This window comes from Scleropages formosus, chromosome 22 (genome assembly GCF_900964775.1).
Source record: "Scleropages formosus chromosome 22, fSclFor1.1, whole genome shotgun sequence".
In the NCBI taxonomy this organism is placed as follows: Eukaryota; Metazoa; Chordata; class Actinopteri; order Osteoglossiformes; family Osteoglossidae; genus Scleropages; species Scleropages formosus.
Window position 1 is genome coordinate 16,614,585 of NC_041827.1, and position 19,211 is coordinate 16,633,795.

At 45.8% G+C, this 19,211-nt stretch overlaps 1 protein-coding gene across 4 annotated transcripts in view; it reads left to right on the top strand.

Moving 5' to 3' along the window:
- The window catches only part of dnah1 (dynein, axonemal, heavy chain 1), a 38,121-nt gene that overhangs the window by 4,791 nt on the left and 14,119 nt on the right, over nt 1-19,211 (top strand). For all 4 annotated transcript variants that reach the window (XM_029247978.1, XM_018744582.2, XM_018744583.2 and 1 more), the window contains 45 exons: nt 234-366; nt 707-868; nt 968-1,220; nt 1,340-1,497; nt 1,630-1,841; nt 1,952-2,250; nt 3,447-3,597; nt 3,841-4,034; nt 4,390-4,615; nt 5,296-5,415; nt 5,765-5,847; nt 5,954-6,095; nt 6,294-6,449; nt 6,629-6,827; nt 7,024-7,277; nt 7,574-7,786; nt 8,055-8,219; nt 8,583-8,704; nt 9,425-9,530; nt 9,709-9,888; nt 10,162-10,302; nt 10,728-10,891; nt 11,029-11,142; nt 11,222-11,410; nt 11,673-11,778; nt 11,958-12,071; nt 12,310-12,459; nt 12,647-12,733; nt 12,948-13,134; nt 13,203-13,294; nt 13,424-13,578; nt 13,784-13,961; nt 14,109-14,303; nt 14,434-14,553; nt 14,998-15,156; nt 15,250-15,351; nt 15,469-15,609; nt 15,824-15,984; nt 16,082-16,239; nt 16,364-16,537; nt 17,378-17,556; nt 17,816-18,040; nt 18,156-18,352; nt 18,725-18,860; nt 18,998-19,206. In XM_029247978.1, coding sequence (XP_029103811.1) covers nt 234-366; nt 707-868; nt 968-1,220; nt 1,340-1,497; nt 1,630-1,841; nt 1,952-2,250; nt 3,447-3,597; nt 3,841-4,034; nt 4,390-4,615; nt 5,296-5,415; nt 5,765-5,847; nt 5,954-6,095; nt 6,294-6,449; nt 6,629-6,827; nt 7,024-7,277; nt 7,574-7,786; nt 8,055-8,219; nt 8,583-8,704; nt 9,425-9,530; nt 9,709-9,888; nt 10,162-10,302; nt 10,728-10,891; nt 11,029-11,142; nt 11,222-11,410; nt 11,673-11,778; nt 11,958-12,071; nt 12,310-12,459; nt 12,647-12,733; nt 12,948-13,134; nt 13,203-13,294; nt 13,424-13,578; nt 13,784-13,961; nt 14,109-14,303; nt 14,434-14,553; nt 14,998-15,156; nt 15,250-15,351; nt 15,469-15,609; nt 15,824-15,984; nt 16,082-16,239; nt 16,364-16,537; nt 17,378-17,556; nt 17,816-18,040; nt 18,156-18,352; nt 18,725-18,860; nt 18,998-19,206 — 7,361 coding nt within the window. The remainder of the gene's footprint in view (nt 1-233; nt 367-706; nt 869-967; nt 1,221-1,339; nt 1,498-1,629; nt 1,842-1,951; nt 2,251-3,446; nt 3,598-3,840; nt 4,035-4,389; nt 4,616-5,295; nt 5,416-5,764; nt 5,848-5,953; nt 6,096-6,293; nt 6,450-6,628; nt 6,828-7,023; nt 7,278-7,573; nt 7,787-8,054; nt 8,220-8,582; nt 8,705-9,424; nt 9,531-9,708; nt 9,889-10,161; nt 10,303-10,727; nt 10,892-11,028; nt 11,143-11,221; nt 11,411-11,672; nt 11,779-11,957; nt 12,072-12,309; nt 12,460-12,646; nt 12,734-12,947; nt 13,135-13,202; nt 13,295-13,423; nt 13,579-13,783; nt 13,962-14,108; nt 14,304-14,433; nt 14,554-14,997; nt 15,157-15,249; nt 15,352-15,468; nt 15,610-15,823; nt 15,985-16,081; nt 16,240-16,363; nt 16,538-17,377; nt 17,557-17,815; nt 18,041-18,155; nt 18,353-18,724; nt 18,861-18,997; nt 19,207-19,211) is intronic.

The following is a 19,211-nucleotide window of genomic DNA, read 5'->3' on the forward strand; positions in this document are numbered from 1 at the left end:
TCTGCCTCGACTAGTTTGTATGTTATAACTATAATGTACGACGTCATAGGCATGTCGGGAATGTGAAATGTTTGAATAAAGTCAAAATAAATATAACTGATTTCTTCAGGTCCAACAAGAGAAGACCAGTATACCCCTATTGGCTCAGTGGGGTAGTTCTATTGTAAGTGTTCAGTTGGTGGATTGAATGAAACCCAACACAGCACTAGAGCGCCTATCTGTTTCCCCCTCAGGTGTTCGACAATGAGGAATTTGATTGCCGCACACCCGCCGACTGGCTGGAACTGGGCTATGAGCCTGGATCTCCTCAATGCAAGCCCATCCCTGGAAAAGCTCTACTGCCCAGCAACGAAACAAGTGCAGCCGGTACATGAGTGAGGTGCTCTGGGAACCCGGTGATGCTCTGACTCTAGAGAACTGGAATCCCAGATCTAACAAATCCAGTTCTTGTTAATCAAAGCTGTTTTTTGAAATGTTTAAACTATTTTTATATTGCCATTTGCTCATCTGTATGGGTGGCCATATCCATAAGACCTGTACTAATCAGCAGCCGCCCTGTTTCAGTTTAAGGTGTTTATTACATTCACTTCAGGTCCTTATTTTTGTGCATTTATTGGCTTGTAATTGTAACGAATGGTGTTTTGAAAAGTTTTTCTAGTGAGTAAGGTCGCACATGGGAGGTTGTTTTTCCACATATATTTTGCAGATGATCCCGAGAGCACGGAGGTAGCGTACTGTTGGCAGCTTGTTGGGGTGCTGGACTATAACCCGGAAAACAAGATGTACCTGGTCCATAAGGCTGACAGAAAAGGAATGGTGAGGGATAGCAAGGGAAGGCCCATCTTAAGCGGGGGACAAAAAGAAGAGAGTACGTACTCCGAATTCCTTGGGTAGCCGCCAATCACGGCGGTGTTTTCCTCCATGTGGAGAGAAGTAAACCTGCGGTAATCCTGCCCACCCCTTGTAGGTGTGTGGCTGCTACAGCCGGGTCAGCACTGGGTGCCCAGGATCCAGCTGTTGTTCTGTGCGGAGGATCCGCAGATCTTTGCCCAGCGAGTGCTATATGCCCAGTGTCTGAGGGCGCATACAGAGGCCATGCTGCTGTACCACCTGTCCGTCGACTGCATGCCAGTGTGGGACGGCACGCCCCGCCTGGACACCCACAGTCTCACCCGCATCAAACAATATGCCGTCTCCACATCAGGCCTCCGGCTCACGACGTGAGTGATCCGTAACGTCCGTGCGTGCGCAGGAGCGTGTTATGAGGAACCATGGGGTGTGGGTGTGTGGAGGAGTGCTTGGGTCTGCTCAAAGATGTGTCTTGTGTTTCGTTCTGCAGTCTCCAGCAGTGTGCCGACCAGGTGGAAAAGGAAATCGACCTGGAGTACAGCCGCACAATGAACCGCATCTGTTTTGACTTGGTTGTGTTGACCAATCCAGAAGAGTTCTCCCATATTGTCCTGCCCCAGAAGGAGCTACAGCACATACCGGAGAAAGGTGCTGTTTCTTGGGGAGGAAGAGTTGGAAGATATTTGGGGGTTGTGAGTAAGGGGTTTTGGCGACACTTAGAAATCTGCAGATTGTTTTTTCTCATATGAATTTTATCTGGCTGCCTTTTTTTATACCCAGGCTTTGTGTCTGTTCCTGACTACCCATTTGAGCGGAATCGAGCAGCGTTTGTCTTCAACTCCTTGCTGACCAGGCCGGAGGTGATCGCTGCGCTGTCCAACGTGCACATAGAGTGCAGTAAGGCATCAGCCATGAGTTTGTTCTACACCAACTTCACCAGGTGTCTTCGTCTTGAGGAATACGAACAGACCCAGACCCAGACACACTCGCAGGTACCCTGCCCTGATGTCTTCCCCTTACCTCGCCCACAAGATTCAGTCCTACTCCATTTCGCCAGGGAGATGTTGAATTTATCCAAAGTACCTCATGTGCATCCCTCCAGGTGCAGCTCTTCTTGCGGGACCTGTGGATGACCACAATCTGCAATGGGATCTCCACCAGCCTGCAGGACATAGCCCTTGGCTGGTTCAGGCTCAGCGAGTCACGCTGGGAAGTGTACAGTTTGTCCAAGATGAGTCTCCTGATGGCGCTGGTGCGCTACAAGATGCAGGACTCGCTCCGCTTCCTGGTGCAAGACTCTCTGGCCTCCCTGGCTAAGCTGCTCCTGGATGCTTGCCACAGTGTGCTTCACTGCACTGAGAATATGGCCTGGGGATCCAATCTCATCCACAGCCAGTACAGGTATGTCCCCCTTACATGTGTTGGGTTCCTGCAAGTAGGTGTGGGTTATATGAATGGCACTCCTGTGCCTCAACACATGTGGTACAGTGGCACAGCGAGTAGCGCTGCCGTCTCACAGCACCTGGGTGGTGCGAGAGGACGTGGATTTGATCCCCGCTCAATCTGTGTGGAGTTTGCATGTTCTCCCCATGTCTGAGGGTTTCCTCTGGGTGCTCTGGTTTCCTCCCACACTCCAAAGACATGCTGTTCAGGTTCCCCCATGGTGTGTGAGTGACAGAGAGAGTGTGTGTGTGTTCCACTGATGTATGGATGAGTGACCCATTGTAAGTAGTGTATCTAGCAGTGTAAGTCACCGCGGTGAATAAGGTGTGTGGGCTGATAACACTACATAGAGTTCATTGGAAGTAGCTTTGGAGAAAAGTGTCTGCTAAATAAATAAATTTCAACGCAACAAGAGCTTGTCCATCACATTAGAAAAATGTGCAGTTAAAATCTCCGTGTGTCCTCTTTTGGATTAATTTTTATTTGTGCCATGTCACCTAAACTCACAGCGGTCATACTGGGGATCTCAGTTTAGTTCAGTTCAGTTCACACACACACATTTTTGGAACCGCTTGTCCCAAACGGGGTCGCGGGGAACCGGAGCCTACCCGGCAACACAGGGCGTGAGGCCGGAGAGGGAGGGGACACACCCAGGACGGGACGCCAGTCCGCCGCAAGGCACCCCAAGTGGGACTCGAACCCCAGACCCACCGGAGAGCAGGACCAGGTCCAACCCACTGCGCCACCGCGCCCCCTCAGTTCAGTTCAGTTCATTTTAATTCAATTAATTTTTTACAGGGCTCTTCTCAACAGTGATGTCAAGCATAGTTCAGCTAAGACAGTCATAATAAAACAAATAACAGCAGCCACAGAACTAGAGAATAGTAGGTAAATAAGCCAGCTGGTAGCTGAGGAGAGGAAAGCAAAGAACTTCCAGCCAAGAAGAAATGGAGAAAAAAATACCCGTGGGGTCCAAGTACTGCCCACCACTCCTGGCCATTCTGGTGTGACTACAAAGGTCCTGTGTAAATTGTGTCTTAACCTTAGATTAGCATGTCATGCAACTTGGGGATTGAGTCTATGAAGACCAATATCTCAATAGCAAAACCCGAATGTGAATTCATTGTCCATTCTAATTTATACTTCATACACAGGCCCAAGAAGAACCCATTGTTCTTGGTAGACCTTGTCTTGGACCATACTGGAGTCTCCTACAGCACCCCGATGGAGAATTTTGAGACGTCTGTCATCAATCAGATTGACAAGGGTGTATTGTCCACACACAATGTCCCTCAAGTGGACAAGGTAATGAAGTATGTCTCTTGGTGTGACAGTTGGACATCATATTAATGTATGATCTCTACATAATCGCATGAAAGCAGCAGCTGTTGCAGCAGTTGAAAAACTGGATATTACCCAATATTATACAGAAATGTCCCAACAGAACTTATATGCAAGGTGACATTTTCTGGAGCAGAGGATTGATAGATACTCTGCAGTAGAGTTTCTGTCATTTGAGAAATTTGAGAGACGCTGTTTCTGTTTCAGTTTGTAATGAAGGAGATGTTCATCAGCGGGACACCCATGTTGGAGTCTGTAAGCTTAGAGGAATCGGCAGTGAAGGAGCTACGGGAGAAGGTCCGCAAGGCCCTCAGTCAAGCCACGCTGCCGCTGAAGGCATATGCCCGCGAGTACGAACGCCACTTGGAGCTGCACAACTCCGATATTGAAACTTACCTCAGGTGTGAGCTCCGCGGATTTACTGTTATTTGGCATGAACTCACACATTTCACACTACCTTCTTTGGAAAGATGAACTGATAGGAAATCCAAAGTGATCATTCCAGATGTAATTTAAGTTCTTGGAGCTGATGGGTGATCAGGAGAGAACTGACACCCTTTTCAGAACCTTCTTCAGTGTTGAAAGGGATTCAGCATTTCTGAGGGAGAGACAGAGTTTTGAGGGAGAACATGTTTCCATAGCTCACACTTGTTGCAAAGAGACCGCATTTCAAATCCTGTCCGGGTGATGAAACTCACCTCCCATCATCATTCCGCCCTGGGCCTTGGAGGCCTTGGGGATGTGTATGTTCTGCAGGTCTAAAAGCCAGACAGAGCAAACTCCACAGGAGGTGAAGCATGAAGTTGAGCACCTGCTGCAGGAGCAGAAGCTCATGGAAACTTCCCTCCCCACCTCCATCGTCATCGGGCCTTTCATGGTCAATGTGGAGAGCGTGCGTCAGAGCCTGTCCAAGAAATGTCGCGCCCTGGCTAACGCCATGCTGGACCGGCTTGCATGCAAGCTGCAAAGACAAGTGGAAGAGGTAGTTGTCCGTCTAGTTTCTGTGTCGGGGGGTACGGTGGCGCAGTGGGTTTGGCCAGGGCCCGCTGTGTGGCAGGTCTGGGGTTCGAGTCCAGTCTAGGGTGCCTTGCTACAAAGTGGTGTCCCATCCTAGCTGTGTCCCCTCTCCTTCCAGCCTTGTGTCCCGTGTTGCCGGCTTAGGGTCCGGTTGCCACGGTTGTGGACTTTGTGTGTTTTGTGTCAACCTCAGATATGTTGCCAGACTGTAAAATGTAAGAGTGAACAACATTAGAACATAACACTATATATTAATATCAAAAATAAAATAAGGAGGAGAGCCACCCCTAGACTACTTTTGTGGCATTTAGCAACTGTTCAGCATATGCGGTCATGATCCTGTCAACGGTCCTCTTGACGCATTAAAGAATTCTGAAGTTTCTGTGACCGATGGATCTACAATGTGAGCACCTACTATTTGGCCTCTCCTTCGCTCTGTTAGTAGCCTCATGTTGCTTTGATAACTCAAATCAAAGTGCTAACTGCAGCCATATTTGTAATTGTGACCCTTTTCATGTGGAGGTTCTTGTTTTCTCCATTCCGGCATGTGATACTGTCCATTGGATTCTATGAAAAAAACCAATAGGAGAATTTCCATGTCTGTGCACATAGCTATGCTGAAATGTGCGTTTCCCATATTTGCAGATTTGTGAAGAATTCAGGGTCATCAACAAGAAGCTGTATGAGAAAGCCAACAGCATTGAAGAGCTGACTGAGCATCGGGAGTGGATGAAGCAGATCCCAGAGCAGCTCAAGGCCCATGAGGTGCAACCAGTTATTTCATCAAGTGATGCATTACAATTCCTTCCGTAAATTGCACATTTAACTGCAATTTTTATCAGAGACACACGTTAAATATAAAACCTTTTAATATGCACTTCAAAACCTTTATACTGCAGAGATACAGCAATGGACATTTAAATGCACATTTTAATAAGCAAGCAAATAAACTAATATATCATGTAAAATTTACATAATGCTGTGTAATATTTGCAAACTGGATCTTTTAGACTGGACAACATTTAAGTTAGTTTCTTAAGACACTGTGGGTTCCAGTTACTAAAGTCCCTTTTGTTCTTGGTCCTCAATTGTTTCTCTCACCTCTTTTCCTTAGGAACGCATATCGAAAGTCATGAAAGACTATGAGTTACTTGATGAGTTCTTCTACAGCCTTTCAAATGATGACTTCAAGAAAAAGTAAGTATAGGGTAGTATTGCAGGGTGTAAGTTGGGGATGCAGGAGGGGTTGGGCCTTAGGGTTGAGATGAAGGAAGGCACATGCTGAGCGCTGAGCTCCCTGCAGGTGGACCACTTTGGCATGGCCATACAAAATCCTAACCCAGATTGAAGCTGTGACAATCCAGCATGAGGAAGACGAACAGCACTTCCACAAGATCCAGCTGACAGACCAGAGCAACTTCTATGAACGCCTTGAATCCCTGCAGGTGAGCGGGGAACCTAACCATCGACACTGCATGTTTGCTTTAGATGGTCACCTTGTCACGGTTTCCAGGGTCAAAGATCCAGTGTATTCAGTACTCTGATGTCCTGTAGAATATATCAGGTTGCATTTATCTCATATCATATATCGTGTGATAATATAGCTTTCCTGATTCATTTTTTTATTTTGTCTGCTCTTGCAGATGGCCGTGGCTGGGTTTTCTGGTTACATAGACATCAGCCGTGCGCATGAGATGGCCAATGAAATGCGTCGCATCAGCAAGCAGCTGAAGGAGTCCCAAAGCATGGCACAGATTTATAACAACAGGGAGAGGCTCTTTGGAATCCCTGTCACCAATGTGAGTTGCCGTGACGCCCCGCTTCATATGCAGTTGAACATTGTTTTGCGATTCGTTCACAGTCTGTGATGTGAAATGTTTTGTGACCCTCTAGTGTTTTGTGCTTCTTTTCTCTTTTGAAATGTAAATATATATTGTCACGTATTCACGCAGAGAGTGTGCGGTTGTGCCTTTCCCAGTATGATCGTCTGCAGAAGTTGGTCCGTGACTTCCAGCCCTTCCACGACCTGTGGACCACCACATCAGACTGGTTGCGCTGGCGCGAGAGCTGGATGCACGATCCGCTGTCCAGTATCGACCCCGAACAATTGGAGCGCAGCGTTAATGAGGCTTTCAAGACCATGCACAAGTGTGTCAAGCAGTTCAAGGATGTTCCAGGTGAGCTACCATTGATGCCACATACAGAGGAGATACATTCTTATGAAGAGAGAATGAGGAGGTGGGCAATGTGATTAAAAATGTTCATTTCCAGCTGTGACTTCCTCTTCATTCAGATGTCTGTCCTGCGCTCACCTTTAACCATTTTCCTTCAAACTCTGTTCTCTCACTCCTTGCTCCCTGATTGCACTTACAGGCTGTCAAGATGTGGCTGTGGAAATCCGCGGCAGGATCGAGGAGTTCCAGCCCTTCATTCCCCTCATCCAGGGACTGCGGAACCCGGGGATGCGCAGCCGTCACTGGCAGCTGCTGTCAGATCGCATCCATGTGAATGTCAAACTCAAGGCCAATCTCACCTTCACCCGTTGTTTGGAGCTGGGTCTGCAGGACCACATCGATGATATCGCTCATGTTGCTGAGGTCGCCGGCAAGGAGTTTGCCATTGAGCAGGTGCGCCTCCAGCCTTGAGGTTCCAGCAATAGGAGTTTTCCCTAGACTTCCCCAAGGACTTGGTTTTACTCTGTAAACAACACTCTCATTTAACTTTGCTGTTGTGTATGTGAGGGCATCAGAGAGTCTACATTGGCAGCAAAGGTTTGAATAAATATGACATTATGCGGTTTCCAACTCTATCGTTCCAAGAATCACTGTTTAAATTTGAAGTCTGCAATATTTCAAGGTATCATGAGATGGTAAGTTACACCATTATAACAGGCATCATTTCTTTGTGTTTACCTGCTAAAAAGGCACTGGACAAGATGGAGATGGAGTGGTCGTCCGTAGTTTTTGAAGTTCTACCCTACAAAGAGACAGGCACCTACATCCTTCGGAGCCCCGATGAGGTGTCCCAGCTGTTGGATGACCATATCGTCATGACCCAAAGCATGTCCTTCTCGCCTTTCAAGAAGCCCTTTGAAGAACGGATCAGCATTTGGGAGAACAAGCTTAGGATGACCCAGGTAGAGAGGATGGTGGTGGGCAGTGCAGTCCTCAGTTGCAGCTTTCATTTTCCAGGAAGCTATAGGACGTTATGACCGGAGAGTGTCATCAGTTGGACAGTTTATGTTTGCCACTACTGATTACCGATGATTCATTACTTGTCCTTAACTTTACAATAAAGTTGTCAAATATGTGAGCATTGTTCTCTCAGCTTCCTCTTCGTTAAACTCTTAATGATGAAGTTTTGTCTGTGTCATTTAGCTGCTCTTTATCTCACCCCGCTGGTAGGATGTACTGGAGGAGTGGCTCACGTGTCAGCGCTCCTGGCTCTACCTGGAACCCATCTTCAGTTCTGATGACATCAACCGGCAGCTCCCTGTAGAGGGCAAGCGGTACCAGACTATGGAGCGCACCTGGAGGAAGGTCATGAAGAATGCGTTTGACAACAGGCAGGTGAGCGCTCAACACAGCTCTGCTGAGCTCTGCTGATGTCAGCATAGGGTTTGAGTTTCTCATGCAGACAAAACTTGAATTATGTTGACTTTCAACATTTCTGTATGTTTTCACTTTTTTTTTTGGATTTTACTGACAAAATTATACATTATACCATAAGCATTAACAATCAAACATCCATGTATTATTTCCATGTATTATTCTACTGAATCTTTTTGCCACTAATTTTCTTGGTTCTTTGCAATACTTGTGAAGTTCTTAGACCCCATTTGTATACATTTGTTGGTGTCGTACATGGTGGAAGCTGTGATTTTATAGTATATGGTGTATTATGGTGCTGTGATGCTGACCATTGGTGTCTAGGTTATCGAGCTTTGCCCAGACCATCGCCTGCTAGACAACCTTAGAGACTGCAATAAACTGCTGGAATTGGTACAGAAAGGCCTTAGCGAGTACCTGGAGACCAAAAGAGGAGCTTTCCCCAGGTACATCAACAGAGCCTCACTCCAGCTACTGCATGAGATCATGCGGAATCTATATTATGGTCAGCAGTTTTAAATACACACACACACACACACACACATTTTCTGAACCGCTTGTCCCATACGGGGTCGCGGGGAACCGGAGCCTACCCGATAACACAGGGCGTAAGGCCGGAGGGGGAGGGGACACACCCAGGACGGGACGCCAGTCCATTGCAAGGCACTCCAAGCGGGACTCGAACCCCAGACCCACTGGAGAGGAGGACCTGGTCCAACCCACTGCGCCACCGCGCCCCCGCAGTTTTAAATATTTGACTTGAAATTCCACAAAATATTGCATTGGTCATGTCTGTAATATTGTGAACGTCATGTAAACTTCTTTAAATTTAAATGAGAATGTGCCATATGCATTATACATCACTGATAGTATAGGCGTCATAATTTGGTTCTGCATAGCCATGAATATACCCTGTGATGCGTTGGCACCAAGTTCCTTGCAAACTATGCTTCTCGGAAAGGCTGCAGACAATTGTGACCCTGCATCAAGTGAAGTGGTTATTGATTTTCAATGGATGAACAAATGAATTGATGAATTTTAAAAATGAATAGCTATGAAAAACCAGTTGCCTGACGACAAAATTAACAGTATAATGTGACGACTGGAATTTGCTGGCAACTTTTGGGAGGTATCTGTAAATAGATTCTTTCTTGACTCCCCTACAGATTTTACTTCCTGTCAGATGATGAGCTCTTGGAGATTCTGTCCCAGACCAAGGAGCCTACAGCAGTGCAGCCCCATCTTCGCAAGTGCTTTGAAAACATTGCTCGCGTATGTCTGTCTTCTTCATATCCTCCTTCTGTGTCCATGCCAGACCTGAAGCTCCACCACTACAAACCACAAAACAAGCCTGAATTGACACCCACACTGGTAAAATTCTGTGACCTGAACCCTGCCCCCCTCCAGATCTTGGGCACTTACTGCACACTCTGTATTTGGTACCCCATAGCTTAAGTTCCAGCCTGACCTGCAGATCACACACATGTATTCTGGCGAGGGGGAGGAGGTCCAGCTGCTCTTTCCCGTGTGGCCTTCTGGGAATGTGGAGGAATGGCTGCGAGAGGTGGAGAAGTCCATGAAGGCGAGCTTGAGGGACATCATCGACCATTCCCTCCAGGATTACCCACAGGTCAACGTCAACACGGAAAGCATTGTGCAAGACAAATAAGACCTACAAATACTTCCCTAAAAAACAAAGCAATAAACGACATGCATCTTAACCACATCCTGTAGTAACATGCATGGTGAAATCTAAAAATAGCACAAGGGAATTTATTAAAGTATTTGTCTTGCAAAAAAAAAACATAGTTTATCCACCTGATCATGTCGTGTTAGTATGAGCGTTGGCCCAGCACTGACCCTGAATCTGAATCTGTCCTGCCTGCGTCATTTCCGTCCTCAGAAAGCACGTACGGAATGGGTGTTGTCCTGGCCCGGACAGGTGGTCATTGCCGTCTGCCAGACCTTCTGGACTGCGGAGGTGTCCCAATCGCTGGAGCAAGGTGACCTGGGTAACCGACTGTACCCACAGCTGCAGACACAGGTGTGTCCTGGACAGTATCCCCCAATGACCTTTTTACATTTATTCATTTAGCTGATGCTTTTCTCTAAAGCGACTTGTAATGTTAAGCTACTTATAACTATTTCCCCTTTTATACAATTGGGTAAGTTTGCTGGAACAATTTAGGATAAGTACCTTGCTCAAGAGTATTAATAGCAGTAGTTGAGATCGGAACTGGTAACCTTCAGACCCGAAGGTAGCACCTCTAAGCACCATACTATCAGCTTCCGTTTTTCAACTTTCATTGTCCTTATATTCTCTTCCTTCATGCATACTGCACGAGCCCAAGCCACAGTGAACGCTGAGATCATTATCTTTGTGTTATTGTATATGAGTTTGAAGTTTCCATGATAGGACTTACAATAGCAAGTAATTGTGTCGCACACATGCCCCTGGTCTACGCGCAGCTTGGAGACCTGGTGGAACTGGTGAGGGGCCGGCTGACAAAAATGCAGCGCTCTGTGCTTTCGGCCCTCATTGTCATCGAAGTCCACGCCAAGGACGTGGTGGCCAAGCTCGTGGACGAGGGTGTTTCCAGCATTAACGACTTTGAGTGGATCAGCCAGCTCAGGTCTGGAACCTGGTGCTAAATTCTATTCTGTCGTATTCTAGTTGAGCATGGCCCAGTATCCTTTGCACCCATTAAGGCTTTACAGCTTTATTTCTACTGTGTACAAAGATGAATCTACACCCCAGTGTTTATTCCAGATATTACTGGAGCAGAGAAGACCTGTATATCCAAGCGGTTAATGCTGAGTTCCTCTATGGCTACGAGTACCTGGGAAACACAGGGCGCCTGGTCATCACTCCCTTAACTGACAGGTAACATCCCACACAAGACAGGATCTGTAGTGTCCAGCATACTCGGCAATACAATTTCACTGTCCTCATCCCCGTGCAGGTGTTACCTCACCCTGACAGGAGCACTACACCTGAAGTTTGGGGGGGCTCCAGCAGGCCCTGCCGGGACTGGAAAGACTGAGACTACTAAGGATCTGGGCAAAGCGCTTGCCATCCAGACTGTGGTCTTCAACTGCTCTGACCAGTTGGACTTCATGGCTATGGGCAAGTTCCTGAAAGGACTGGCCAGGTCAGAGTGCACTGAGCTTTTTCATAATAATACAGAACCACTGTCACCTCTCAAAATGTTTTCAAGCATCTGAAATGGAAGAATTGCCAATATAATAAACAATCATTCTTAGTATATAATAAACTATTTTTTTACATATGGCATAAACATACCACAACTACTGGATATTACATGAATGTGGATATGTCTGAAATTGTCTATCTTTGGATACAGGTACTGAGCTGGTTCTTATGTTGTTCACTCAATTTCTGTTTCCTGGCAGCTCTGGGGCATGGGCCTGTTTTGATGAGTTCAACCGCATTGATGTGGAGGTGTTGTCAGTGGTGGCTCAGCAGATCACCACCATCCAGAAGGCCCAGATGCAGAGGGTTAGTGGAGCTGGGGCTCTCGATGGGATACATGTAACTAGCACGTCTCAGCTTCTTGTTTCAGTCATCTGCAGCAGCTGAAGGTTTCGTTCTCAGATTCCTTCTACCATCGCCGGTGTGATGTCCATGCTGTTTGTGAACGTTAATGTGTGTCCTGCTTTGTCTGCATATGCATGCAGGCGGAACGATTTATGTTTGAAGGGGTGGAGATCCCTCTTGTTCCTTCCTGCGCCGTCTTCATCACCATGAACCCTGGCTACGCTGGTCGGACAGAGCTGCCGGACAATCTGAAGGTTACCGATCTACGCTTTCCGTTAAGAACCGCCAGCAACTGACGGCTCAGTTAATGACAGACACAAGCTGTGAACCTGACAACCACCTTCCCAGAACCTCAGCAGTAGCAGGAAAACTGAGAAAGCTTTCCGTGCTCAATGTCATAAGATCATAAGTGACTGTTTTTAAATAAATTTGCAGTAAAAAGTAGGTTTGAGAGAAACAAAAAGTTAATTGTTTCTCTACTGTTTCATCCAGGCTTTGTTCCGCCCTGTGGCCATGATGGTCCCCGATTATGCCATGATTGCTGAAATCTCCCTGTACTCATTCGGATTCAGCGATGCAAAGGTGCTGTCAAAGAAAATCACTACCACCTTCAAGCTCTCATCTGAGCAACTCAGTTCTCAGGTGAGTGGCAGCGGTCTGTGGCTAAACATGGTGTCTGCACTTTCCGAGTCTTAAATATTGTCTGTGAGTGTGTATCTGGCATATGCTGAGCCTTCATTGTGTCTGTTCTCTAATGCTGCATAATGCACTCAAAGATATTATCCTGTGAGTGAACTGTACTATGACGCACTCTTGTGTTTGCCTGTAGGATCACTATGATTTTGGCATGAGGGCAGTGAAGACTGTGATCTCTGCGGCTGGAAACTTAAAGAGAGAGAAACCAACCATGAATGAGGTGACACTGCATCGCTATAGAGAGTAGCCCTTGTATTTAGAATGAGGAAATACTTTTGTGTTCATGAGTTTTCTATGTATACAGAAGACGACTTTAGCTCCTTTGAAAACCTGCCATGAACACTGAAAACACACTTATTATAACATCTACTCTATGCCGCACTGTAAATATTTACTTTGTGGCCTCTGTTTCTGCTTTCTGATTCCCCCTAAAGGAACTTATCTGTCTGCGAGCAATCCAAGATGTCAACGTGCCAAAGTTCTTGCAGGATGACCTCAAGCTTTTCAATGGGATTGTATCTGACCTTTTCCCCAACATCCGCGAGGAGCCCATCAACTATGGCACCCTGGAAGAATCAATCCGCAGCACCTGTGCCAAGATGTGCTTGAAGGATGTGGATGGTGAGTGGGGCCAAGAGAGCATGAGGGATATTGTGCTATCTGCCTTGACACTTGCTCTTTCCCACCAGGCTATATCACCAAATGCATCCAGCTGTATGAAACCACAGTGGTGAGACATGGATTGATGCTTGTGGGACCCCCAGGGTCAGGAAAAACCAAGGTGTGTAGGACTGTTGAAGCAAATCAAAATATTTTTTTGAATTTAAATGGTTGAAAACAATTTAAATTTGTTTCCAGGACTGCCCAGGCTCTTAAGATATAGCCCTGATGTACTGTGTGACTCTCCCAGTGTTATGAGATCCTAGGTGCAGCCATTACAGCGCTCCAGGGCCAGCCGTCCGTGAGCGGTGGCACATATGAAGTAGTACAGATTTATGTCCTCAACCCTAAATCTATTACCATGGGCCAGCTGTATGGAGAGTTTGACCTGCTGACACACGAATGGTAAGGACCATCAATACCCTATACAAATACACCTATACTCAAACATGCAGTAATCTCTTGATTTATTAATGTCATACAAACAAATTAAGGAAAAAATTATGCATATAAAAGCAGATTACCCAAACTCTATCAATTGGAACATACATTGTCATATGCCTACATGTTCTCACATTGCCCTCATCTCTTTACTTTTCGGATTTCCCAGGACAGATGGTATTCTTTCTTCTTTGATCCGTGGTGGTGCGGTTACAATGGACCAGGATAAAAAATGGTACATGTTTGATGGGCCTGTGGATGCCGTTTGGATTGAGAACATGAATACAGTTCTAGACGACAACAAGAAGCTGTGTCTGAGCTCTGGAGAAATCATCAAGCTGACGGATGTAAGATGGGACTCCCTCACATCTTCCATTTTTACTACTGGAATTTTGGTTGCATTAGAAGACTGATAACGCCACAAATGAAAATGCAGACTGGTCTGGTAAAGTCTTCTGTAAGTGTGAATAGTTTTTCTGTATCTCGTTTCCCAGGTCATGACAATGATGTTTGAGGTGCAGGATTTAGCTGTGGCGTCTCCAGCAACCGTGTCCCGCTGCGGTATGGTGTATCTGGAGCCCAGCATCCTGGGCCTGACTCCATTCACCGAGTGCTGGTTACGCACCATCCCGGAACCCATCAAGCCCTATTCCCAGATGTTGACCTCCCTCTTCACCAGGTTTCTGCAGGTTTGTTCACTTTCAGTGTGCAGACCAAAGCTGGGACTTAGTCTTCCCAACATGCAGCAGGTCAAGAACCAGCTAAGTAGTTTTTGTGAACCAAATTAACGATTTTGACGGAAGTAACTTTTGTCCTCAGGATTCCGTCTCTTTTGTGCGCAAGTCTGTGAAGGAAGTCATCTCCACCATGGACAGTAACCTAACATGCAGTCTGCTGAAGCTACTGGACTGCTTCTTTCAGCCCTTCATCCCTCGTGAGGTCAGCTTGCTCTTTTGATGGTCAAGTGCCAAAGATTATTGCAAAGGATTCAGCACATGGAAGATGTATTTTTTGGTCTGTTGTCAGTCCATAATTGTCATTGAAAGGGATGACGATGATGACTTGCTCTGGGGAACGCGGTCAATAGTATGTTGGCACAACAGATAGTGCTGGTGCTTCATAACTCCTGAGCCATAGCCGCAGTTCCAGATTTGAATATTGCTCTATTTGTGTGAAGTTTGCATGTTCTCTTTGTGTACCCATGGGATTCCTTCCAAAGCTCAGAACGTGCATGAAAAATGGTAATGTAAACTGTACTTCCAACCCCTAGTTTTAAAACCATTTGAGAACGCGCCAAGAGTCAAATTTGCTTTAGTTTCACTAAGTTCGACTCAGTGGCATCTTACCTAGAGCAGACTTTCATAGAGTGTGTGCATGATACAGGGTGAAAAGCCACCCCCGCAGGAGAAGTTGTCTCGCCTAGGAGAGCTGATTGAACCCTGGTTCATTTTTTCACTGGTATGGAGCGTCGGGGCCACGGGTGATGCTTCCAGCTTTCAGCACTTCAGTGCTTGGCTCCGGGGCAAAATGGCAGAAGAGGAGGTAAGTGTCCATCAGTCAGTCAGTGTGCTGACATATGAGGAGTTTTCTGTTTCCTGGTCACACTGACTGGATATTTACATGTGCTGTTCATAGATAAAGCTGTGTTTCCCTGAAGAGGGTCTGGTGTATGACTACTGCCTAGACGATGCAGGAATCAGTAATCTAGCAGAGGATGAGGAGGAGAGGGAAAGAACGGTGAGCACTTTAAAGCCCAGGCTTAGGCCTGAACTGATTATGAATAGTTTCATCATCAAAATGCCATATGCAGTGAGTAATGGATTTCTATGGTAATTACTTTTCTTGTGTCAACAGGTGTGTTGGGTCAACTGGATGTCATATGCCCCAGAGGTGGTCATCACTCCCGACACAAGATACTCTGATATTATTGTCCCCACACTGGATACAGTCCGCAAGTCCTTCCTCCTGGGCATGCTGTTGTGCAACAAGAAACCTGTATGTTCTCTACCACGTACACATTATGCCCTTGTCAAACTGTCTACTGAGGCATGTTTCTCAAGTATGAGAGTAGCTTTTTTGCTGCGAGCAGTTAGTCATGAGTAGCATTTGTGCAACAGTCCATTAAGAGTGAGTTTAATTATACTGTAGCATTACGCAAGATATATGAGTGTCGATGCCATGTGTGATTAGTGCCGTTTGTTTGGAGCAGGTGCTGTGCATTGGTCCCACCGGCACAGGGAAGACCCTCACCATGTCAGAAAAACTGTTGAAGAACATGCCGGCTGAGTACATCACCCACTTCCTCATGTTCTCTGCCCGCACATCTGCCAACCAGACACAAGACTACATTGACAGCAAGCTAGACAAGAGGTGCTATTGCCAAAGAGACCTTGTTCCCCTCTCACCCTAACTCTAACCATTATTGCAACTGACATGTGACTGACTTGTCACTGGCTGTGTCTACCAGGCGAAAGGGTGTGTTCGGACCTCCGCTTGGGAAGTACTTTATCTTCTTCATTGATGACCTGAACATGCCCATGCTGGAGACTTATGGTGCCCAGCCACCCATTGAACTGCTCCGCCAATGGATGGACTATGGAGGCTGGTATGATAGGAAGCAGATTGGTAAGATTCACCAACAGAAGAATTTTTTTTAGTGTTTATGGACTTTTAAACAAACAAAGTATTTGTTTTGCATTCTTTGTTGGGAAAAAATGTTTTGGTGTTGCCCAACCCCTTTTTCTAATAGGCACCTTCAAGAACTTGGTGGACATCAACTTTGCCTGTGCCATGGGTCCCCCAGGGGGTGGTAGGAACCCTGTCACCCAGCGCTTCACACGTCACTTCAACTTCCTGTCCTTCACTGAGATGGAAGATGTCAGCAAAAAGAAAATTTTCTCCACCATCTTAGCAAGCTGGATGGGTGAGCACAGTCAAACGTAGAAAATAGTTTGTGGGTGGGTTGGTGGATGATGGTAGGTAAAGGCACAGGGGTTAAAGGTTTTCAGAGGGACCAGTCTTGATGTTAACCTGATGACACACACTGCCATTACTCAGTTGTATATGATTGTGAACATTTTTTTATGCAGATAACGTAAGTTTGTGTTATGAAAATGTGAGAAGAAAAGTACCCAGGCTGAGTCAGGAGAAAAATCCAGAATCAGACAGAAAAAATGACAGGATAAACTCAGGATGTTAATAATACCTTCATTTTAAGTAGTTTTGGTTTGTTGTAGACAGTGATCCCACTTCTTCTTTCTTTTTGTATAATTACATTTATTCACTTAGCTGATGCTTTTTTCCATAGCAACTTATAATGTTAAGGTACATACAACTATTTACCTATTTATATAGGTTAATTTTACTAGAGCAATTTTAGGGTAAGTAACTAGCTTAAGGATACTACAACTAGAGGTGGGAAAAGAGCCTCTGACCTTCAGGTCTAAAAGCAGTAGCTCTAACCACTGCGCTACTAACTGTCCCATTTAATTCCTACAAAGTTCTTTTAAGCATAATTAAATTGAAACATGGGTAATGTAATTCACACTGTCACCTTTTACTTTATATGAATCACTAATGCTGGAAGGAAATTAACTTGACCTATTGTGTTGGGTGAGCTTTTAGTGTACCTTTAAAAGTGAGTTACTGGGAAATCAGTGATTAAGCTTTCAGGTAATTTGAGGTTGGCCTGCAAAGATGGGTCTTTGGGTTGTGGTTGTGGGACAGAAGAGTCTAATTACCACGTTCCTCGTGTGTGCTGCAGATCCAGTTCCAAACATTCGGCCCCTAAATGAGCCTCTAGTAGCAGCCACGATCCAAGTCTACTCCACCATCACATCTCAGCTACTGCCCACACCTGCCAAGTGCCATTACACCTTCAACCTGCGTGACCTTTCCAAGGTCTTCCAGGGCATTTTGATGGCTGATGCAGGCAAAATCACGGTACGTGAATGAGAGAGGTTTTTGAGCAAATTCCCTCTCATTATGTTAGTCTGAACTTAATTCTTTTAACTCACTGTAACAGTACATGATGAAATGTTAACTGGATTTAGGAGAATGAATAAGTCAGTGAAAAGCTATGGTAACTGCTTGGTGAAGTATTTTTGGAAGTGTGTTGATATATTAAAGGTATTCATTCATTTCTATGTTACAGCTGAACAGTTTGGTATGGTAAGGTTTTCTGTGCCACTGTATTACACAGGACAAGGTGCAGCTCCTTCAGTTGTGGTACCACGAGAGCTGCCGGGTCTTTGGAGACCGGCTGGTGAATGCAGAGGACCGGGACTGGTTTGACAGCTTGCTACAAACCTGTATTGAAAAGTTTGACTGCAGCTTTGAAGAGGTGGCACCTTGCCAGCCTGTCTTGTTTGGTGACTTCATGGTCCAAGGTACCAGGGTATACCAACTTATCGAAGACAAGAGCACAGTGAGCCTCTTTTAACTCTTATTTCACTTTGGATTTGTCCTTCCACTTCCGCTTGAGTGCCCAAGTTAAGGAAATTAAGTCCAAAAAGGTTTGATGTCTCTCTCTTTCCCTGCAGCTGGCCCGTGTCATGGAGGAGTATATGGACGACTACAACCAGATTAGCACCACCAAGATGAAGCTGGTGCTCTTCATGGATGCTATTGAGCATGTGTGTCGGATCAGCCGCATCCTGCGCCAGCCCCTCGGAAATGCTCTGCTGCTTGGGGTGGGGGGAAGTGGAAGGCAGTCCCTCACCAAACTCGCCACCCACATGTGAGACATCCACATAGCATCCCAAAGTTTTACCATTGATTCTTTCATAGCTGGCTAAAAACGGTTGGGTTAAGAGGGAAGTTTACTGCAGATCAAAATTAATTGGCCGATTTAAGACTGAGACATTAGGTTTGGCTCAAAATGGTGACCAAATGTATGAAAGGAAATTTATGCATTCTAAGATGAACTTAACAAGTCACATGAGACTACCATTTACCATTGTCCCTCACCAGATAACACGTTCACAAAATGTGTTATCATTGCCTAAAAAGTTTATGAATCTCTCAATATAAAGCACCAGCAGATGTCTCTCAAAAAGAAACGTGTAATTAAAGCTTAACAATCCTGTCTTTTACCGTTACCTTTCCGCAGGTCTGAATATGAGTGCTTCCAGATTGAGTTGACCAAAAACTATGGGCACAATGAGTGGAGAGAGGATATCAAGAGCATTATGCTAAAGGCTGGCCTACAGAATGTGCAGATTACATTTCTGTTTGTAGATACACAGGCAAGTACCTTGTGTAGGTGTACAAAAGTTTAGCCCGTTTGCAAACGAAAACCATGACTTACTCACCTTCTGCAGGAATAAACAGGAAACACACAAGAGGTTTTTTTTTTTTTAACTTTTTTCTTTGTTCATCTCAGATCAAGAGTGAATCATTCCTGGAAGATGTGAACAACATCCTGAACTCTGGTGACGTACCAAATTTGTATGCGGTGGATGAGCAAGAACGCATCCTATCTGCCATGAAACCTGTCGTGTTAGACCAGGGACTGCAACCCACCAAGCCCAACCTCTTGGACGCTTACATCAAGAGGGTCCGCAGTAACATCCATATGGTTCTCTGTATGAGGTGAG